At 44.2% G+C, this 24,396-nt stretch overlaps 1 protein-coding gene across 1 annotated transcript in view; it reads right to left on the minus strand.

The window, feature by feature from the left end:
- Window positions 1-24,396, minus strand: part of fbxl7 (F-box and leucine-rich repeat protein 7) — a 772,156-nt gene that overhangs the window by 581,174 nt on the left and 166,586 nt on the right. Inside the window, exon 2 of the mRNA XM_070879884.1 lies at window positions 11,891-11,980. Within this exon, the coding sequence (XP_070735985.1) occupies window positions 11,891-11,980 (90 nt within the window). The remainder of the gene's footprint in view (window positions 1-11,890; window positions 11,981-24,396) is intronic.

Consider the following 24,396-nt stretch of genomic DNA (forward strand, 5'->3'; position numbering starts at 1 on the left):
TAACAAAGCAGTTAATAAATCATATGGGATCCTGGGTTTCACAAATGGAGGCATAGAGTACCAAAAGCAAGGAAGTTATACTAAACCTACATAAAACACTAGTTTGACCTCAGCTGGAGTACTGGTCCAATTCTCAGCCAAATTCAATTAGAAAGAACGTGAAAGCTTTGGCGGATACAATAGAGATTTATTGGAATGGTTCCCGGGATAAGGGATTCCAATTACCTGGATAGACTGGAGAAGCTGGGGTTGTTCTCCTTAAAGCAGAGATGGCTCAGACGAGATTTGAGAGAGGTGTTTAAAATCATGGAGTTTAGATAGAGTACATAAAGCAAAACTGTTTCCAATGGTCAATAACCATCATCATCATCATCATAGACAGTCCCTCGGAATCGAGGAAGACTTGCTTCCACTCCTGAAGTGAGTTCTTTGATGGCTGATCATTCCAATACGAGAACCACAGACCCTGTCACAGGTGGGACAGACATTCATCAAGGGAAGGGGTGGGTGGGACTGGTTTGCCGCACGCTCCTTCTGCTACTTGTACTTGACCTCTTCACGTTCTCGGCATTGAGATTCAAAGAGCTCAACGCCCTCCCGGATGCACTTTCTCCACCTAGGGCAGTCTTCGGCCAGGGGACTCCCAGGTGTCAGCGGTGATGTTGCACTTTATCAGGGAGGCTTTGAGGGTGTCCTTGTAACGCTTCTGCTGCCCACTTTTGGCTCATTTGCCGTGAAGGAGATCCACATAGAGCATTTGTTTAGGAAGTCTCATGTCTGGCATGCGTACTATGTGGCCTGCCCAGCAAGCTGATCGAATGTGGTCAGTGCTTCAATGCTGGGGATGTTAGCCTGGATGAGGACACTGATGTTGGTGCGCCTGTCCTCCCAGGGGATTTGCAGGATCTTGCGGAGACATCGTTGGTGATATATCTCCAGCGACTTGAGGTGTCTTCTGTACATCGTCCATGCCTCTGATCCATACAGGAGGATGGGTGTTACTACAGCCCCGTAGACCATGAGCTTGGTAGTAAGATTTGAGGGTCTGGTCTTCGAACACTCTTCCTCAGGCGGCACACTGGAGGCGATGTTGAATCTCCGCATCAATGTCTGGTTTTGTTGATAAGAGGCTCCCGAGGTATGGGAAATGGTCCGCGTTGTCGAGGGCCACGTCCTGAGTCTTGATGACTGGGGGCAGTGCTGTGCAGCAAGGACAGGCTGGTGGAGGACCTTTGTCTTACGGATGTTAAGTACAAGGCCCATGTTTTCATATGCCTCGGTGAATATATCAACTATATCCTGGAATTCAGCCTCAGACAGTGCGCAGACGCACGCGCACTGTCAATTTAGAGACTGTGGAGGGGTCGAGAGAAGTGGTAGTGAGGTAGAGCTGGGTTTCATCAGCGTACATGTGGAAACTGGTGCCGTGTTTCCGGATGATGGGAAATAGACAACATGTTCGAGCTATTTGGCAAAAAGCCTTACAAAGTAATGGTTTGGAAAAGTTCTACTTAGGACTAATCAACCTTAGTGATGGTGGATACAGATTCAATAGTAGCTTTCAAAAGGGAATCAGATAAATACTTGAAGGAGAAAAAATTGCAGGGATCTGGGGAAAGAACGGGGGAGTGGGACTAACTGGATTGCTCTTAAAAAGAGCTGCCGCAGACTCGAAGGGCAAATGGCCTCCTTCTGTGCTGCACTATTCTATGATTCCATCCACCCACCCCTTCCCTCAACGACTATCTGTCCCACCTGTGACAGAGTCTGTGGCTCTTGTATTGGACTGTTCAGCAACAAAAGAACTCACTTCAGGATTGGAAGCAAGTCTTCTTAGATTCCGAGGGACTGCCTATGATGATTGGGATCAGTGAGGGCATAAATTCAGGACAACAAATTAAAATGGTGATGCGATAATGAAGGCAGGTGATTGATCACCAAGGTTGATTAGTTCTAAGTAAAATGTTTCCAAGCCATTACTTTGTAAGGCTTTTTGCCAAATAGCTCTGACATGTTGTCTATTTCTCATCTACATGTTGCTCCTTGGCAACATCATCCGGAAACACAGCACCAGTTTCCACATGTACGCTGATGAAACCCAGCTCCACCTCACTATCACTTCGCTCGACCCCTTCACGGTCCCTAAACTGACAGGTTGCTTGTCCGACATCCAGTTCTCAATGAGCAGAAATTTTCTCCAAATGAATATTGGGAAGACCAAAGCCACTGTTTTCGGTCCCGCCACAAACTCCGTTCCCTAGACTGACTCCATCCCTCTCCCCAACTTCTGCCTGAGGCTGAACCAGACTGTTCACAATCTTGGTGTCTTACTTGACCCTGAAATGAGCTTTTGATCACATATCTGCAGCATAACTAAGACCGCCTATTTCTACCTCCTTAACATCGCTCGTCTCCGCTCTTGCTTCAGCTCATCCGCTGCTGAAGCCCTCATCCATGCCTTTGTGACCTCTGGACTTGATTATTCCAATGCACTCCTGGCTGGCCTCCCACATTCTACCCTGCTTGAGGTGATCCAAAACTCGGCTGCTGATATCCTAACTCGCACCAAGTCCCGCACACCCATCACCCCTGTGCTTGCTGACCTGCATTGGCTTCCGGTTAAGCAACGCCTCAATTTCCCCATCTCTGTAATCTCCTCCTTCAGCCCCACAACCCAAAATGTTTGCGCTCCTCTAATTCTGCCCTCCTGAGCATCCCTGATTATAATCGCTCCACCATCTGTTGCCTCGGTTCCAAGCTCTGGAACTGCCTGCCTAAACCTCTCCGCCTCTCTACCTCTCTTTCATCCTTCAAGACGCTCCTGAAAACATATCTTTTTGACCAACCTTTTGGTCACCTGCTTTCTACTTATGCAGCTCGGTTTCAAATTTTTATAATATAATATTTCTGTGAAGCGCCTTGAGACGTTTCACTACGTTAAAGGCGCTATATAAATATAAATTGTTGTTGCTGTCTATGATAAAACTGTCAATAAACAAAGTGAGATAATTGTGTTTTTTCATCACAGAATATGAAATCAAATCCGTACATTGCAGTAACTATGTAAATAATTATAACGAATCCAATATTACATTTGAACAACACTAAAATATTCAGATTATAAATCACAGTGCCATATAATTCACAATCCCACATTTAAAGATGTACAGGAGAAACATGACCAGGTGAGATCCGAGCCCTGATTTTACTCGAGATACAAATGCAGCATGCAAGGTGAGCAGGAAGTGCCCTTGATGGCCCTGGCATGAGGTGACGCAAAACAGCGGCTAGCGAATTGGCAGCCCATTTCACACACCAACCTTTTCTTCTCCATTGAAGGCAATGTATTATTTCCCCAATTAACTCTCCATGCTCAAAATGTCAACACTTTTCATATTTATACTTTAGTGGGAATCATTATTTGTGCACAACACCACCAATTTGGACCAAATAGAGAGATCCAGAACGCATCAAGCACCTGATAAGCCAGAGGCATCCTTATCTGATAATAAGCGGAAACCGCAGTCAATGCACTTCAGCATAAGATGTGCCGGCCATCGTTATCAGACCCGATGTTTCAAAAGGAACATTAGGCTACCAGAAAAGAAAGGTCAGTGCTTGAACAACCTTAACATCCACCTCCAGATCTGGATGAATTCGGTCAAACATTACCATGTCTTCCTCCCCACAGCGAAATCCTCATAATACGCCAGGATCATTTATGACTCCGTTTCTCCACAACAAACCACCTCCTTCCATAACCATTCTACCTTCACCTCCAACAGTGTGTGTGCAGAGCTCATGGATTTTTTTATCTTCAACATCAACACGTCCGTAGCCACCTTGTCCCTCTCCTTATACCTGCACTTGACCATCCTACTGCCCATCACCACCCCCAGCGCTGATCTCATCATTCTGCAATTTCCTTCCCATCGCCACCAAATTTAGAATTCTTGCGTTAGGGACATCGAACCAGTGTAGATCAAAGGGAATGGCAAGCGGGGCTTAGTATGACGCTGGAAGTTTGGACAAGTTGCAGTTTGTGGATGGTGGAGGTCAGATCAGCAAATAAAACATTGGAGAAATCGCCCTATGGCTTTGCCCCTTTCCCTCGCCTTACCTCTGCAACATTTTCCAGCGTTATGCCCCCTCCCATGCTCTTCCGTCATCTGAGTCTGGCCTTCTGTGCATTCTCAACCCCCACCCATGCATTCCTCCATAAATGACAGATCTTTCAGCCATTACAGATAACGGCCATGCCTCTTTCCCACAGTGGCAACTTTGCATAAATTGTCATAATATAAATAAAGATGCGTCATTTTTGGAAGCTATACTTCAGATAAGGTTCGTGTATTCGCCTCATGCACACATACACAAAAGACAACAACCTCCCTTCAGGAAAGCAGTTAACAGAGATGTGTTTAATTTTGTCATCGATATGTGATGCTTCTGGACAGAGTTGTATATTTATGCTGCCTGCAGGATCTCAAGTTAGAAAGAAATAAAACCCGGAGCTCTGGCTTCACTATAATTTAAATTACATTTCGTAACTGTCACATTTCTATCATAGTAGCAATTTGCACAGATGTAGATATTATTTAAGAAACACTGAGGGTAAATTTCCAGGAAGATTCTCCTGCTTGTCTGCCATAACTTCGGCAGAAAGGCCACCGAAACCTCAGAAAAAACATCTGGAACCTCTGCGTAAATTCACTCCCAACAGTTCAAGTTTAACCAGAAGAGCATCACATTTTTTTAAAATCACAATTTTGAATAGTAGCTTAAATCAGCTTCAGATTGGTCAGTGTTTTGTTTGTTGTCAGCCGAGGCAATAAATGGAGCAGTGAAACCACATCCAAGATTGGATCAAAAAGGAAGGCCCGATAATATGACCAAGCCCGTAGGTCTTCCTTTAGGCTGGCCATGGAAAATGTCTACAATAATGATGATCCTGCTCTCCTAACTGAAAGTCGATAGGAATCAATATTGGGTGGGGGGGGGGGGGGAGGGAACAATATCTATCATTGGTAACAAGTGAAAGATAAAAAGAAGTAACCTTTCTATAAACCTTTATTCAAATTTACAGGATGATTGTAGTGCTACAAAAATAAGTTGACAACTTGTTTCTAGTGTACCAGTAAAAACTGGTGTTAAACAGCTGGCACAAAGCAACACTGATCTTTTTGTTTTTAAAATCGTTGGAGTATTTTCCTTTTGACAGATATATTTTTCTGGTTTGCTTTTTAAAAGTTAAGTATAAACTACAAAAGGCTATCGGAGGAGACACTTCAGGAACCCCTAGGGTACCAAAATATCCTGAACTGGTGTTTCCTGCATTAGATACTATGTTCACTCCCCAATGATGAAAAGCTTCCCAATTGCCAAGATTTTTTGGCTGGGTTCTTAACATTAAATTTCTGAACTCTCAGTGGGAAGGGCCAGAGGTCAACATGCTTGCGTATTTGGCACCAGCAGCTGGTGACGTTCATCAGAACATGAGCCGACTGCTTTATCTGTGCTTGAGCCTAATTTTCTCTCCTTATTTCCCCCCCCCCCCCCCGCCCATCAACTCCTGATAATACATTATAGTTTTACAGTTCCTTTCAATCTCAGGGTGGGGAGGGGGGAATTGCTCATCAAGTAGAACACAGTCTTCACTACAACTTGTAACATCAATGTGCTCCATGCTTCGCTGACAAAATACATCTTTTCAGCCAGAAGAGACAGCATTAGAGGTCGTGGTCCATATCGGGACCAATGACAGGTAGAAAATGGGATGAGGTCCTGCAGGCAGAGTTTAGGGAGCTAGGAGAGAGACTAAAAAGCAGAACCTCGAAGGTAGTTATCTCCGAATTACTCCCGGTGCCATGAGCTAGAAATAGGAGGATAGAGCAGATGAATGCATGGCTGGAGAGTTGGTTCAGGCGGGAGGGCTTTAGATTCCTAAGGCATTGAGACTGCTTCTGGGGGAGGTGGGACCTGTACAAGCTGGACGGGTAGCACCTCAACAGAGCCGGGACCAATATGTGGGGGTATGCTCGTGCTGTTCGGGAGGGTTTAAACTAGCTTGGCAGGGGGATGGGAACTTGAGAATAGATTCAGTAAGGATGGGAGTAAAGCTGAAATTAGAAAGCAAAAATATAGAAAGTGAGTTTGAAGGACAGAGGAAGCAAGCAGGAAAAAAAGGGTAAAAAAACAAATTTAAAAGCTCCTTGTCTAAATGCACGTAGCATTCGTAACAAAATAAATGAGTTGACAGCACAAATAGATACAAATGGGTATGAGGAGAGACTGGATCAACTGGGCCTTTATTCACTGGAGTTTAGAAGGATGAGAGGGGATCTCATAGAAACGTATAAGATTCTGACAGAACTGGACAGGTTAGATGCGGGAAGGACGTTCCCGATGTTGGGGAAGTCCAGAACCAGGGGTCACAGTCTAAGGATAAGGGTTAGGCCATTTAGGACTGAGATGAGGAAAAACTTCTTCATTCAGAGAGTTGTAAACCTGTGGAATTCCCTGCTGTTGATGCCAGTTCATTGGATATGTTCAAGAGGGAGTTAGATATGGCCCTTACGGCGAACTGGATCAAGGGGTATGGAGAGAAAGCAGGAAAGGGGTACTGAGGAAGTGATCAGCCATGATCTTATTGAATGGCGGTGCAGGCTCGAAGGGCCGAATGGCCTACTCCTGCAACTATTTTATATATTTCTATGATCTGGTAGCTATTACAGAGACATGATTGCAAGGTGACCAGGACTGGGAACTAAATATTCAGGGGTATTTGACAATTCGGAAGAACAGCCAGAAAGGAATAGGAGGTGGGGAGCACTGTTAATAAAGGATAGCATCAGTGCATTGGTGAGTAACGATATTGACTCAGACGATCAAGATGTTGAATCAGTTTGAGTGGAGAAAATGAATAATAAAGGGAAAAAGTCGCTGGTGGGCGATGTCTATAGGCCCCCTAACATTAGCTACTCTGTTGGACGGAGTATAAATCAACAAATAATGGAGGCTTGTAATAAAGGAATGGCAATAATCATGGGTGATTTTAACCTTCATATTGATTCGACAAAGCAAATTGGCCAGGGTAGCCTTGAGGAGGATTTCATAGAGTGTATCTGGGATGGTTTCCTTGAACAATACATTGCGAAACCAACCAGGGAGCAGGCTATCTTAGATTTAGTACTGCGTAATGAGGCAGGATTAATAAATGATCGCTTGGTAAAAGATCCGACAGGAATGACTGACCTTAATATGATTGAATTTCAAATACAGTTGGAGGGTGAGTAAGTTAGTTCTCAAACCAGGGTACTAAGCTTAAATAAAGTAGCAATATGAGGGCAGAGTTGGCTAAAGTGGACTGGGAAAATAGATTAAAGTATGGGACGGTTGATGAGCAGTAGCAGACATTTAAGGAGATATTTCATAACGCGCAACAAAAATATATCCCAATGAGAAGGAAAGACTGTAAGAGAAGGGATAACCATCCGTGGCTAACTAAGGAAATAAGGGAGGGTGTCAAATTGAAAACAAAGGCATACAATGTGGCCAAGACTAGTGGCAGGCCAGAGGATTGGGAAATGTTTTAAAGCCAGCAGAGAACGACTAAAAAAATGATTGAGAGGGAAGATAGATTATGAAAGTTAACTAGCACGAAATATAAAAACAGATAGTAAGAGTTTCTACAGGTACATAAAAAGGAAAAGAGTGCCTAAAGTAAATGTTGGTCACCTGGAGGATGAGACTGGGGAATTAATAATGGAGAGACGCAGAAGAAATATTTTGTGTCGGTCTTCATGGTGGAAGACACTAAAAACATCCCAATAGTGGATAATCAAGGGACTATAGATAGGGATGAACTAAATACAATCACTATCACTAATGAAGTAGTAGTAGGTAAAATAATGGGACTAAAGACAGACAAGTCCCCTAGGGTCTTAAGAAAAGTGACTGCAGAGAGAGTGGATACATTGGTTGTAATCTACCAAAACTCCTTGGATTCTGGGGTGGTTCCAGCAGATTGGAAAACCGCAAATGTAACGCCCCAATTTAAAAAAGGAGGCAGACAAAGAGCAGGAAACTATAGACCAGTATACCCAACATCTGTCGTTGGGAAAATTCTGGAGTCCATTATTAAGGAAGCAGTAGCGGGAGATTTGGAAAAGCATGATTCAATCAAGCAGAGTCAGCATGGTTTTATGAAAGGGAAATCGTGTTTTACAAATTTGCTAGAGTTCTTTGAGGATGTGACGAGCAGGGTGTATAAGGGGGAACCAGTGAATGTGGTGTATTTGGATTTCCAGAAGGCATTCGATAAGGTACCACATAAAAGGTTACTGCACAAGATAAAAACTCATGGGGGTGGGGGTAATATATTAGCATGGATAGAGGATTGGCTAACCAACAGAAAACAGAGAGTCGGGATAAATGGTTAATTCTCTGATTGGCAACCAGTAACTAGTGGGGTGCCGTAGGGATCAGTGCTGGGACCCCAACTATTTACAATCCACATTAACGACTTGGAAGAAGGGACTCAGTGTAACGTAGCCAAGTTTGCTGACGATAGAAAGATGGGAGGAAAAGCAATGTGTGAGGAGGACACAAACAATCTACAAAAGGACATAGACAGGCTAAGTGAGTGGCCAAACATTTGGCAGTTGGAGTATAATGTTGGAAAGTGTGAGGTCATGCACTTTGGCAGGAAAAAAATCAAAAAGTTATTATTTAAATGGAGAAAGATTGCACAGTGCCGTAGTACAGCGGGACCTGGGGGTACTTGTGCATGAAACACAAAAGGATAGTATGTAGGTAAAGCAAGTGATCAGGAAGGCCAATGGTATCTTGGCCTTTATTGCAAAGGGGATGGAGTATAAAAGCAGGGAAGACTTGCTACAGTTGTACAGGGTATTGGTGAGGCAACACCTGGAATACTGCGTGCAGTTTTGGTTTCCATATTTACGAAAGGACATACTTGCTTTAGAGGTAGTTCAGAGAAGGTTCTCTAGGTTGATTCTGGGGATGAGGGGTTTGACTACAAGAAGCTAACTGACAAAGATGTTGTATATGAATTCCCAGAGTTCCAACTGTAAATTCAGCAGAATGGCTTAATTAAAAAATGTTTTGGTCATCTGACTTGTGCATTTTTTTTAAGGAAAGGTTGAGTAGGTTGGGCCTCTACTCATTCGAATTCAGAAGAATGATTGGTGATCTTATCGAAATGTATAATATTATGAGGGGGCTTGACAAGGTGGATGCAGAGAGGATGTTTCTGCTGATGGGGGAGACTAGAACTAGAGGGCATGATCTTAGAATAAGGGGCCGCCCATTTAAAACAGAGATGAGGAGAAATTTCTTCTTTCGGAAGGTTGTAAATCTGTGGAATTCGCTGCCTCAGAGAGCTGTAGAAGCTGGGACATTGAATAAATTTAAGACAGAAATAGACAGTTTCTTAAACGATAAGGGGCTAAGAGGTTATGAGGAGCGGGCAAGGAAGTGGAGCCGAGTCCATGATCAAATCAGCCATGATCTTATTGAATGGCGGAGCAGGCTCGAGGGGCCAAATGTCCTACTCCTGCTCCTATTTCTTATGTTCTTAGAAGGAGCAAAACAGCTTTCATAGAATCATAGAAGGATACAGCACAAAAGGAGGCCATTAGGCCCATTGTGCCTCTGCTGGCTCTTTGAAAGACCTATCCAATTAGTCCCATCCCTGCCCTTTCATCATAGCCCTGAAATATTTTCCTTTTTACCTATTAATCCAATTCCCTTTGGAAAGTTACTACTGAATCTGCTTCCACCACAGTTTCAGGCAGTGCATCACTTAAACTCGCTGCGTAAACTTTTTTTTCCTCATGTCGCTCTGGTTCTTTTGCCAATTACCTTAAGTCTGGTTATCAATCCTTCTCCCATTGAAAACCATTTCTCCTTATTTACTCTATCAAAACCCTTCAAGGTTTTGAGCACCTCCATCAAATCTCCCCCTTAACCTTCTCTGTTCTCTGGAGAGCAATCCCAGTCTCTCCACATCATTGAAGTCTTGCATCCCTGGTACCATTCTAATAAATTTCCTATGCACCCTCTCTAAGGCCTTGACATGCTTCCTAAAGTCTGGTGCCCAGTTGGTGGATTCAGCCTAAAATAAAATGTAAAATTGAAGCAGCAATAACCAAAATATTTTTTCTTCTTTTGCAATTCTAATTCTGAATGACTTCCCAAGATAACCTCAACTTCAACCTAATATTGAAACTTTGTTCCCTTAATGTAATCATTTACCTTCAGAGCTGTCAGTCAAACATATGGGAATGACTGAGAGCACAATCCATTGGTGACAGTCATGCTTGGTACCAATTAGTTTACTGTCTACCCACATGATTGCCAACTCTAAATGTGAATAAACATAACCGACATTAAATTACTAAAGCTCAGTGCTTGAACTGAACAGGAAAAATGTTCTGTACAAAATGTACTTAAAAGGTACAGGTTGAACCTCCCTTAACAGAATCCTTGGGCCCTGGCCTGTCCCAAACGAAGGATCTTGCCGGATGAGGGGAGGTCACGTATTTAAAGTGGACTGGGCCTTTAAGTGTTGTTGCTGGGGTAAGTATGTGAGTGTGCCGATTGGTTGGACCGAATGTCAGTCAGTCAGTCAGCCAGTGTGCAGGGGGCCCAGAAGAGCCAGTGAGTCCAAAGAGCCAGCAGGCTGGCGGGCCCCAAAGAGCCGGCAAGCCCTGAAAAGACGGCAGGTCGGCGGGCCCCGAAGAGCTGGCGGGCTCCGAAATGTCGACAGGCCGGCGGGCCCTGAAGAGTTGGCGGGCCCAGGAACAGTCAGCGAGCCAGCGGGCCCCGGCAAATTGGCAGGCCCCAGCGAGTCGCCGGGCAGGCAGGCCCAGAAGACCCAGCGGGCCGGTGGGCCTCGGAACAGTCGGCGGGCAGGCAGGCCCAGAAGACCCAGCGGGCTGGTGGGCCTCGGAACAGTTGGCGGGCCGGTGGGCCCAGAATAGCCAGCGGGCCCAGAAGCATCGGCCCGACCCCCCCCCCCGCCCCATGAGGAAGCGCTATGTGGAGGAGCAGCTGGCCCGAGGACTGTGGTTGTAAGACTTCCAGCAGGGCGAAGAGGATGAAGCAGCTGATCGAGGAGATAAATTATATTGGTGAGTAAGATGTTGACAGTCGCGTTCTGTGCATGCGCCACCCGACGGTCAGGAATGGTCCCGGACGAGATGTGGTGCCGGATAAGGGAGTCCTGGATAAGAAAGGTTCAACCTGTAATACTATTTTGGAAAGTAATTTTAGTAATTGCATAGAATTTACAGCACAGCAACAGGCCATTTGGTCCAATAGGGCTATGCCAGTGTTTATGCTCCACACAAGCCCCCTCCCACCTTACTTCGTCTCACCCTACCGACATATCTTTTTATTCATGTACTTAACTAGTATGCCGTTAAATGCATCTATGGTAATCGCCTCAACCACTCCATACAGTAGTGAGTTCCAAATTCTCACCACTGTGTGTTAAAAGTTTCACTTGAATTCCTTATTGGATTTATTACAAGCTATCTTAGAATTATGACTCAGAGTTTTGAACTCCCCCACAAGTGGAAACATCTTCTCTACCTTTACCCTATCGCACCGGAACGGATTAAACAATGGAGGGACACTGGAGCTTTATGCATTGTGCTGTTGATTTCCAACTACAATATATAATTGCACCATCATATTTTGTGAGATTATGTTGCTTTTTTGAACTGCACAATATCTTTTTTCAGAGCAAAACAAAGTCCTGCACTCCAGCAAAAGCTGAGTTGGTTTTAATTAAAAAGTATTTCCCCAAAAAATCAGCCTAGCACAAAAGGACAAGAGGTTTTAATGAGGACCAGATGCCTACCTTCGCTGGTAGCTGCATTCCTTCTGGCTTTGGTCGGCGTGTGATCTGTACTTGAACTCATGTCAGATGAGATGCTTGAGCTGCCTTTGCCTAAACAACGGGAGCAGATCAAAAAACAGCATCAAGACAATTAGTAGGGAAAATAAAGCACAACTCTGCCCAGTAGCAAAACACAATGAAGAGTCAGATAAGGAAGCAAAAACTCTTCATTCAAATTCCTCACTCGCCAGTTCTTCACAGGTTTGTGCTAATATCCATGGGGGGCATGCGGAGTCTTACAACTGTTGGAATTCCAGCAGAAAAATTGCTTAGCGGTATTTATTGGCAGCCTTCATACCTTACTTGTGACACACCAAAAATTACACATAGAATCATAGAAATTTATGGCACAGAAGGAGGCCATTCAGCCCATCGTGTCTGTGCCAACTGAAAAAGAGCTATCCAGCCTAATTTCACATTCCAGCTCTTGGTCCATAGCCTTGCAAGTTACAGCACTTCAAGTGCACATCCAAGTACTTTTTAAATGCAATCAGGGTTTCTGCCTCAACCACTCTTTCAGGCAGTGCATTCCAAACCCCCACTATTCTCTAGGTGAAAAAAATTCTCCTCAACTCCCCTCTAATCCTTCTATCAATTACTTTAATTCTATGCTCCCTGGTTACTGACCTCTCTGTTAAGGGAAATATATCCTTCTTATCCACTCTATCTAGGCCCCTCATAATTTTATACACCTCAATTAAATTTCCATCAGCCTCCTCTGTTCCAAATACTCCCTGTTACTACCTATGTCGTTTGTTCCAACAGGGGCTCCGACAACTTCCCTTTCCAAGTTCCTCTCCAGCCGCTGTGAGATATCCCTTACCCTGTAGGCAACACGCCCTACAGGATTCTCGTTCTTGGCTGCAGAAAAAGCTTTCTACAATTAGGGGAACAAAGCCATTGAGGGTTCGACAGGATACTACCACAGGTAACAATAGAGAGATGGCAGAAATATTAATTACTTTGCTTCAGTGTTTACCAGGGAGACAGACTAGGTGGATATGATATTAAGAACATGTGAACATAAGAATAGAAGCAAGAGTAGGCCATTTGGCCCCTCGCGACTGCTCCGCCATTTAATAAGATCTTGGGCTCAGCTCCACTTCCCTGTCCGCTCTCCATTACACTTCACTCTCTTATCATTAAAAATCTGTCTATCTCCACCTTAAATATATTCAATGACCCAGCCTCCACAGCTCTCTGGGGCAAAGAATTCCACAGATTTGCGACCCTCTGAGAGAAGAAATTCCTCCTCATCTCAGTTCTAAATGGGCGACCCCTTATTCTTAAAATATGCCCCCTAGTTTTAGATTCCTCCATGAGTGGAAACATTCTCTCTGCATCTAGCTTGTCGAGCCCCCTCAGTAACTTACATGTTTCAATATCATCTCTCATTGGTCTAAACTCCAATGAGTATAGGCCCAACCTGCTCAACCTTTCTTCATAAGTCGATCCCTTCATCTCAGGAATCAACTGAATGAACCTTCTCTGAAATGCCTCCAATGCAACTATATCCCTTTTTAAATAAGAGACCAAAACTGTACACAGTACTCTAGGTGTGGGCTCACCAATACTCTGTACAATTGTAGCAGGACTTTCCTGCTTTTATACTCGACCTCCCCTTCAATAAAGGCTAACATTCCATTTGCCTTCCTGATAACTTGCTGTACCTGCATACTAACCTTTTGTGTTTCATGCACAAGGACCCCCAGGTCCCTCTGTACTGCAGCATTTTGTAATCTCTCTCCATTTAAATAATAATTTGCTTTTTTATTTTTCCTGCCAAAGTGGATAACCTCACACTTTCTCACATTATACTCATCTGCCAAATGTTTGTCCATTCATTTAGCCTGTCTATATCCCTTTGTAGATTATTTGTGTCCTCCTCACAATTTGCTTTCCCACCCATCTTTGTATCATCAGCAAACTTGGCTACATTACACTCGGTCCCTTCATCCAAGTCATTAATACAGATTGTAAATAGTTGAGGCCCCAGCACCGATCCCTATGGCACCCCACTAGTTATCGTTTACCGATTGGAAAATGACCCATTTATCTCTGTTTCTGTTAGTTAGCCAATCCTTTATCAATGCTAATATATTACCCCCAACCCCGTGAGCATTTATCTTGTGCAGTAACCTCTTATGTGGCACCTTATCGAACGCCTTCTGGAAATCCAAATACACCACATCCACTGGTTCCCCTTTATTCACCCTGCTCATTAACATCCTCAAAGAACTCCAGCAACTTTGTCAAACATGATTTCCCTTTCATAAAACCATGCTGACTCTGCTTGACTGCATTATGATTTTCTAAATGTCCTGCTACTTCTTCCTTAATAATAGACTCCAGCATTTTCCCAACCACAGATGTTAGGCTAACTGGTCTATAGTTTCCTGCTTTCTGTCTGCCTCCTTTTTTAAATAGGGGGCGTTACATTAGCAATTTTCCAATCTGCTCTCCAGACTCCAGGAAATGTTGGTAGATTGCAACCAATGCATCCACTCGCTCTGCAGCCATTTATTTTAAGACCCTAGGAAGCAGGCCATGAGGTCCAGGGGATTTGTTCACTTTTAGTTCCATTATTTTAGAGAGTACTTTTTCTTTAGTGATAGTGATTGTATTAAGTTCCCCCCTCCCTATTGCCCCTTGATTATCTATTATAGGGGACCAACATTTACTTTAGCTACCCTCTTCCGTTTTATGTAGGAGCTCTTATTATCTGTTTTTATATTTCTTGCTAGTTACTCTTGTAATCCATCTTCTCTCCCTTTATTATTTTTTTAGTCATCCTTTGCTGGTTTTTCAAAAATTCCCAATCCTCTGGCCTCCCCACTATTCTTGACAACATTGTTTGTCATTGTTTTCAATTTGATACCATCCTTTATTTCTTTACTTAGTCACAGATGTTTCTCCCTTCTCTTAAAGTCTTTCCTTCTCACTGGAATATATTTTTGTTGAGCCCTATAAAATATCTCCTTAAATGTCTGTCACTGCTCATCAACCGTCTTACACTTCAATCTATTTTCCCAGTCCACTTTAGCCAACTCTGCTTTCATACCTTTGTAATCGTCTTTATTTATGATCAGGACACTGGTTTGAGACCCAACTTTCTCACCGTCCAACTGAATTTGAAATTCAACCATGCTAAGATCACTCTTTCCAAGAGGATCCTTTACTAGATCATTTATTAATCCTGCCTCATTACACAGTACCAGATCTAAGATAGCCTGCTCCCTGGTTGTTTCTACAACATACTGATCAAGGAAACCATCCCAGATATACTCTATGAACTCTTCCTCAAGGCTACCTTGGCCAATTTGATTTGTCCAATCAATATGAAGATTAAAATCGCCCATGATTATAGCCGTACATTTCTTACAAACTGTTGGACAGTTTTCTTGCTCTTTTCGCTTTGTTGCTTTAAAGGTTGGAATTACACATACACTCAGTTGTAGTAATGGCAGGATTAGGACTTAAATTTAAACATTCATACTTCACAAACCCAGTATGAAATTTACTGAGACACTTCATAAAGCTAGCTCACTGCTTGTGAGACACGCACCTTCCGAATTTCCAGAATCTCTCAAACTCATCTCATACCAAAAAAGCCTTTGAACACTCGTTTCCTTGCATAATAACAATGGTACATACAAATAATTCATCATCATAATCATAGGTAGTCCCTTGAAATGAGGATGACTTGCTTCCACTCCAAAAAAGGATGAGTTCACAGGTGTTTCAATGAAGGACCTAATATTCCAGGTCCTGAACTACATCCTGAAGGATGGAAGATGCCTGTGCGTGGATTTTTTTTAATGTGGGGTGGCCGTTGCACACCAGCCACCACACGGGCTTGACAAAGTTAGGTCTTGGCCCAGTGGCAAGGTTTATCCAAAATGACTGGAGACCTACTCTGCTGCACGGACCTAGTTCGCACACATATCACAGTGTGGGCTGGCCCGTGCTGCCCCTGGGCCCTCGCCTCTTCTGGCCCTGAACTCACGCCTCTCCTGGGCCACCATCACGTCCCTCTAAAATCTCTCACCACTCCTTCGCCCCAAAGTCACCACTCCTGCTGCATCTGTCCACGCTCCAATTACCAACCTGGACCTTGATGACATCCCTCTTCGCTGCCGTCGCCTTCCTGCACCAGCTCGCGCTGTACCTTGCAGTGGTACGCCTCCACGCTGACCATGGCCCCCGTTCACCACTCCTTTTATGGCCCCGACCTGCCGCTGATGGTTTATCGCAGGTCGGGGCTGCCACGCTGCCCATGGCTGGCGCTCGCGTGTATAGAAACCAGTGTCGAAACGTAGCGGTGTAATTCAATGTAGTTCAAAGCAGAAACGTAGCTCAGCGATGTCCACCGAAGTCCAGAAGTCCAAGTCTGCAGGGACCACTGCCCATCCCCCAGCATGCCTTTGTTCTTGGCCTCAGAGCCTGCAACTGCTGGATCTCTGAAGAAACTTGATTTCCTTCAATCGCGAACAGAACTTCGTTGCTCTACTGACTACACCGTTTGACTCATTGGCTGAGGCTTTGCTCTGCTTTCAGTCACTTCAAGGCCTTGCTCTGAATACAAATAATTAACAGACAGATAAATGACCAGCTACCCATTGATCTGAAATCAAGTCTCACTGCTTCAATCGACTTCCAGCATGAAGTACTGTAAACACACAGGTGATCTGATAGATATGTGAAGCTTCTATACATATGTGAAGAGAAAAAGATTAGTGCAGACAAACGTAGGTCCCTTGCAGTCAGAATCAGGTGAATTTATAATGGGGAACAAAGAAATGGCAGACCAATTGAACAAATAATTTGGTTCTGTCTTCACAAAGGAAGACACAAATGACCTTCTAGAAATACTAGGGGACCGAAGGTCTAGCGAGAAGGAGTAACTGAAGGAAACCCTCATTAGTCAGGAAATTGTGTTAGGGAATTTGATGGGATTGAAGGCTGATAAACCCCCAGGGCCTGATAGTCTGCATCCCAGAGTACTTAAGGAAGTGGCCCTAGAAATAGTGGAGGTATTGATGATCCCGGCCACAGGAGCGGGAGTTCGGGGAGTCGAGCGGCCTATAAAGGCCTGAGAGTTCAGAGAGGCGGCCACAGGAGTGGGAGTTCAGGGAGTCGAGCGGTCTATAAAGGCCCGAGAGTTTGAGGAGGTGGCCACAGGAGCGGGAGTTCAGGGAGACGAGCAGCCTATAAAGGCCCGAGAGTTCGAGGAGGTGGCCACAGGAGCGGGAGTTCAGGGAGACAAGCGTCCTATAAAGGCCTGAGAGTTCAGAGAGGCGGCCACAAGAGCGGGAGTTCAGGGAGACGAGCAGCCTATAAAGGCCCGAGTTTGAGGAGGTGGCCACAGGAGCGGGAGTTCAGGGAGTCGAGCAGCCTATAAAGGCCCGAGAGTTTGAGGAGGTGGCCACAGGAGCGGGAGTTCAGGGAGACGAGCAGCCTATAAAGGCCCGAGAGTTCGAGGAGGCCAGCTGGTGCAGGGGCAGGGGCAGAAGGTAATCAAAGAAATAGAAAGAAATCAAAAGGTGACATCACAGCCAAGCGGGTAAGTGATTGGCTGGTGGATTGGTGAGTATTTAATCTTTTTTTCTTCTTTTTATTTCGTTATCAGTAGGTAACCTTTGACATTATTGCCTAATTAGGTTAATCTAAGGGTTAATTCATGGTAGGAGAGCTCAGACACGTGTCATGCTCCTCCTGTGCTATGTGGGAACTCAGGGACGCTTCCAGTGTCCCTGACGACTACATGTACGGAAAGTGTATCCTGCTGCAGCTCCTGACAGACCGCATTGCGGCACTGGAGCTGCGGATGGATTCACTCTGGAGCATCCGCGATGCTGAGGATGTCGTGAATATCACGTTTAGTGAGTTGGTCACACCGCAGGTAAAGGATAGGGAATGGGTGACCAACAGGAAGAGCAGTGGAAGGAAGATGATGTAGGGGTCCTCTGCAGCCATCCCCCTCCAAAACAGATACACCGTTTTGGGTACTGTTGGGGCGGATGACTCATCAGGGGGGAGCAGCAGCAGCCAAGTTCATGGCACCGTGGGTGGCTCTGCTGCACAGGAGGGTAGGAAAAAGAGTGGGATTCTATTGTAAGGGGAATAGATAGGCGTTTCTGTGGCCGCAATCGAGACTCCAAGATGATGTGGTGCCTCCCTGGTGCAAGGGTCAAGGATGTCTCGGAGCGGCTGCAGGACATTTTGGAGGGGGAGGGTGAACAGCCAGTTGTCGTGGTGCATATAGATACCAACGATGTAGGTTAAAAATGGGATGAAGTCCGACAAGCTGAATTTAGGGAGCTAGGAGTTAAATTAAAAAGTAGCACCTCAAGCTCGTAATCTCAGGATTGCTACCAATGCCACATGCTAGTCAGAGTAGGAATGACAGGATAGCTCAGATGAATACGTGATTTGAGGAGTGGTGCAGAAGGGAGGGATTCAAATTCCTGGGACATTGGAACCGGTTCTGGGGGAGGTGGGACCAGTACAAACCGGACGGTCTGCACCTGGGCAGGACCGGAACCAATGTCCTCGGGGGTGTGTTTGCTAGTGCTGTTGAGGAGGGGTTAGACTAATATGACAGGGGGATGGGAACCTGAGACAGAGGGAAGTAGCATGGGGGCAGAAGCAAACGATAGAAAAAAAAAGTAAAAGTGGAGGGCAGAGAAACCCAAGGCAAAAGTCAAAAAGGGCCAAATTACAGCAAAATTCAAAAGGGGCAAAGTGTGTTAAAAAGACAAGCCAGAAGGCTCTGTGCCTCAATGCAAGGAGTATTCGTAATAAGGTGGATGACTTAACTGTGCAGGCAGCACTTAACGAATATGATATAATTGGCATCAGGGAGACATGGCTCCAGGGTGACCAAGGTTGGGAATTCAACATCCAGGAGTATTCAACATTCAGGAAGGATAGACAGAAAGGAAAAGGAGGTGGGGTAGCATTGCTGGTTAAAGAGGAAATTAACGCAATAGTAAGGAAGGACATTAGCTTGGATGATGTGGAATCTGTATGGGTGGAGCTGTGGAATACCAAAGGGCAGAAAACGCTGGTGGGAGTTGTGTACAGACCAGAAAACAGGAGTAATGAGGTTGGGGACAGCACCAAACAAGAAATTGGGGATGCATGCAATAAAGGTACAGCAGTTATCATGGGCGACTTTAATCTACATATAGATTGGGCTTACCAAATTAGTAGCAATACAGTGGAGGAGGATTTCCGGGAGTGTATTAGGGATGGTTTTCTAGACCAATAAGTCGAGGAACCAACTAGAGGGCTGGCCATCCTAGACTGGGTGATATGAAATGAGAAAGGACTAATTAGCAATCTTGTTGTGCGAGGCCCCTTGGGAAAGAGCAATGATAATATGGTAGAATTCTTTATTAAGATGGAGAGTGATACAGTTAATTCAGAGACTAGGGTCCTGAACTTAAGGAAAGGTAACTTCGATGGTATGAGTCGTGAATTGTCTAGAATAGACTGGTGAATGAAACTTGAAGGGTTCATGGTGGATTGGCAAAGGCAAACATTTATAATTTACATGGATGAACTTCAACAATTGTACATCCCTGTCTGGAGTAAAAATAAAACAGGGAAGGTGGCTCAACTGTGGCTAACAAGGGAAATTAAGGATAGTATTAAATCCAAGGAAGAGGCATATAAATTGGCCAGAAAAAGCAGCAAACCTGAGGACTGGGAGAAATATAGAATTCATCAGAGGAGGACAAAGGGTTTAATTAGGAGGGGGAAAATAGAGTAGGATAGGAAGATTTCTGGGAACATAAAAACTGACTGCAAAAGCTTCTATACATATGTGAAGAGAAAAAGATTTGCAGTCAAATTCAGGTGAATTTACAATGGGGAATAAAGAAATGGCAGACCAGTCGAACAAATACTTTGGTTCTGGCTTCACGAAGGAAGACACAAATAACCTTCCGGAAATACTAGGGGACCGAGGGTCTAGAGAGAAGGAGGAACTGAAGGAAATCCTTATTAGGCGGGAAATTGTGTTCGGGAAATTGATGGGATTGAAGACCGATAAATTCCCGGGACCTGATATTCTGCATCCCAGAATAGTTAAGGAAGTGGCCCTAGAAATAGTGGATGCATTGGTGATCATTTTCCAACAGTCTATCGACTCTGGATCAGTTCCTATGGACTGGGGGGTAGCTAATGTAACACCACTTTTTAAAAAAGGAGGGAGAGAGAAAACGAGTAATTATGGACCGGTTAGCCTGACATCAGTAGTGGGGAAAATGTTGGAATCAATTATTAAGGATGAAATAGCAGCGCATTTTGGAAAGCAGTGACAGGATCGGTCCAAGTCAGCATGCATTTATGAAAGGGAAATCATGCTTGACAAATCTTCTAGAATTTTTTGAGGATGTAACTAGTAGAGTGGACAAGGGAGAACCAGTGCATGAGGTGTATTTGGACCTTCAAAAGGCTTCTGACAAGGTCCCATATAAGAGACTGGTGTGTAAAATTGAAACACATGGTATTGGGGGTAATGTATTGACGTGGATAGAGAACTGGTTGGCAGACAGGAAGCAGAGAATCAGGATAAACGGGTCCTTTTCAAAATGGCAGGCAGTGACTGTTGGGGTGCCGCAGGGCTCAGTGCTGGGACCCCAGCTATTTACAATATAGATCAATGATTTAGATGAAGGAATTGAGTGTAATATCTCCAAGTTTGCAGGTGACAGTGAGCTGGGTGGCAGTGTGAGCTGTAAGGAGGATGCTAAGAGGCTGCAGGGTGACTTGGACAGGTAGGCGAGTGGGCAAATGCATGGCAGATGCAGTATAATGTGGATAAATGTGAGGTTATCCACTTTGGTGGCAAAAACATGAAGGCAGAATATTATCTGAATGGCGGCAGATTTGGAAAAGGGGAGGTGCAACGAGAGCTGGATGTCAGGTACATCAGTCATTAAAAGTTGGCATGCAGGTACAGCAGGCGGTGAAGAAGGCAAATGGCATGTTGGCCTTCATAGCTAGGGGATTTGAGTATAAGAGCAGGGAGGTCTTACTGCAGTTGTACAAGGCCTTGGTGAGGCCTCACCTGGAATATTGTGTTCAGCTTTGGTCTCCTAATCAGAGGAAGGACATTCTTGCTATTGAGGGAGTGCAGCAAAGGTTCACCAGACTGATTCCCGGGATGGCAGGACTGACAAATGAGGAGAGACTGGATCGACTGGGCCTGTATTCACTGGAGTTTAGAAGGATGAGAGGGGATCTTATAGAAACATATAAAATTCTGACGGGACTGGACAGGTTAGATGCAGGAAGAATGTTCCCGATGTTGGGGAAGTCCAGAACCAGGGGTCACAGTCTAAGGATAAGGGGTAAGCCATATAGCACCGAGATGAGGAGAAACATCTTCACTCAGAGAGTTGTTAACCTGTGGAATTCTCAACCGGAGAGAGTTGTTGATGCCAGTTCATTAGATATATTCAAGAGGGAGTTAGATACGGCCTTTACGGCTAAAGGGATCAAGGGATATGGCGAGAAAGCAGGAAAGGGGTACTGAGGGAATGATCAGCTATGATCTTATTGAATGGTGGTGCAGGCTCAGAGGGCCGAATGGCCGACTCCTGCACCTATTTTCTATGTTTTATGATAGACACATTTGAATGGCTAAATGGCTCCATATCGTCTAGCAGCCTGTTTTGTGGGACATACCCTGTTTTTGATCCAAACTTTGAACTCTGAAATCTGCTTCAACTCCAGACTGCACCGAACACAAGGCATTTCAGAAATACGGGCTTTTACTTCCTCACAAGCCTCCATTATTTCTTGATTTATACTCTGTCCAACAGTATAGCTACTGTTTGGGGGCCTATAGACTATGCCCACCAATGACTCCTTCCCCTTGTTATTTCTTATCTCCACCCAAACTGATTCTACATCTTCATCTTCTGAGCCAATACATTTCTCACTACTGCCCTGATCTCATCCTTTATTAACAGAGCTGATCCTCCTCCTTTTCCTTTCCAGATGACATTGGATGATGAGATTAGTAATGAGATAAGTGCATTTAAAATAAAAAGAGGGAATATATTAAATAATCTTATCAAACTCAAAGAGGATAAAACCTCTGATCCAGATGGAATGCATCCATGCATTTTTAAATAATCTAGGAAAGTGATAGCAGAGGCATTACTACATATATTCAATAATTCGTTCGAAAAGGTTGTAGTGCCAGAGGACTGGCGGATAGCAAACATAATACTTATATTTAGGAAGGGGGATAAAACATGTCCAGGGAATTCATCATCATAGGCAGTCCTTCGAATGAGGATGACTTGCTTCCACATGAGTTCACAGATGCTTCAACGAAGGTTCTGAACTCCAATTGAGGGGGTAGAAGATGCCTGTGCGTGGATTTTTTAATGTGTGGTGACTGTCACACGCCAGCAACCACACGGGCTTGACAAAGCTAGGCCTTTATCCATTGGCAAGGGTTAACCAGGACGACTGGAGGCCTGCTTTGCTGCACAGACCTAGTGCGCACACATACCGCAGTGTGGGCTGGCTCGCGCTGCCCCTGGACCCTCGGCTCTTCTGGGCCCCGTACAAATTATAGAATTATTGACTAGTCAGCTTAACATCTGTGTTAGGAAAAATAATGGAATCCATACTAAAGGAGAAAATAGAAGAACATTAAGAAACCAAAAATATAATAATGAATAGTCAGCATGGATTTCAAAAGGGGAAGTCTTTCTTGACCAACCTCCTTTTGAAGAGTTAACAGAAAGAGTAGACAATGGTAATGCAGTAGATGTAATTTACCTAGATTTTTTTTAAAAAGGCCTCTGATAAGGTACCCCATAATAGACTAATAGATAAGGTCAGAGAATGCTGAGTCAGGGGACAAGTAGCAGAATAGATAGCTAGCTGGCTTCAAGACAGAAAGCAGAGAGTAGGTGTAAAAGGCAGCTATTCACAATGGCAGAAGGTGGGTAGTGGTGTTCCACAAGGACCAGTGCTTGTGGGTCACAATTTATATTAATGATTTAGACTATGGGATCAAAAACACAATTTCTAAATTTGCGGAGGACACCAAATTGGGGGGGGATAGTCAATACTGAGGAGGACTGCAACAAATTACAGGAAGACATTAATAAACTTGCAGAATGGGCATATAATGGCAAATGAAGTTCAACACAGATAAATGTGAGGTATTACATTTTCGTAGGAAGAATAGGGGGGCCACTTATAACTTGGAGGGTACGAGTCTAGGTGGGGTAGAGGAACAAAGGGATCTTGGAGTACAAATACATAAATCACTAAAAGTTGCGACACAGGTTAACAAGGCCATAAAAAAAGCAAACCATGCACCAGAGTTTATTTCTGGAGGTATGGAATTGATAAGTAGGGAAGTTATACTAAACCTGTATTGAATCTTGGTTAGACCACACTTAGAGTACTGTGCACAGTTCTGTTCATCATATTATAAAAAGGATATAGAGGCACTGGAGAGGGTGTAGAGAAGATTTACAAGGATGATACCAGAAATGCGAGGGTATATATATATATATATATATATCAGGAAAGGATGAACAGGCTGGGTCACTTTTCTCTTGAAAAACGAAGCCTGAGATGTGACCGAATAGAGGTCTTTGTGGAGAAGAGCATAACTAGAGGCCACCAATATAAGATAGTCACCAAGAAATCCAATAGGGAATTCAGAACAAACTTCTTTACCCAAAGATTGGTGTGAATGTGGAACTCGCTACCACAGGGAATGGTTGAAGCGAATAGTATAGATGCATTTAACAGGAGACTAGACAAGCATATGGGGGAAAAGGGAATGGAGGGTTAGTTATGCTGATAGATTTAGATGAGGAAAGACAGGAGGAGGCTCGAGTGAAGCATAAATGCAGACACAGTTGGGCCAAATAACCTGTTTCTGTGTCATATATCCCATGTAATCCTATGTAAATAAAACAACCCCAGCCTATCCAAAATTGCCACTCAGCTAAAATTCTCCAGTCCTGGAAACATTCTCATAAATCTTCTCTGTACCCACTTTAGTGCAATCACATCTTTGCTGTAATGTGCTGACCGGAACTGTTGTACTCGAGCTGTGCCCTAACTAGTGCTTTATACATTTCTAGCATTACCTCCCTGCTCTTATATTCTACGCCTCAGCTAATAAAGGAAAATATCCCATAAGCCTTCTTATCTACCTGTCCTGGTATCTTCAGGGATCTGTGGACATGCACTCCAAGGTTCCTGTGATCCTCTATATCTCTCAGTAATTTACCATTTATTGTGTATTCCCTTTCCTTGTTAGCCCTCCCCAAATGAATTACTTCACACTTTACTCTGGATTGAATTCCATTTGCCACTTTTCTGCCCATCGTTCATATCTTCTCCTGAATGCATTTTAAGAATTCTGTGTCCTCTATACCTTTCACACTAATTCTATCCCAGTTAACATTAGG

Source organism: Pristiophorus japonicus, chromosome 5, assembly GCF_044704955.1.
Source record: "Pristiophorus japonicus isolate sPriJap1 chromosome 5, sPriJap1.hap1, whole genome shotgun sequence".
Taxonomy (NCBI): Eukaryota; Metazoa; Chordata; class Chondrichthyes; family Pristiophoridae; genus Pristiophorus; species Pristiophorus japonicus.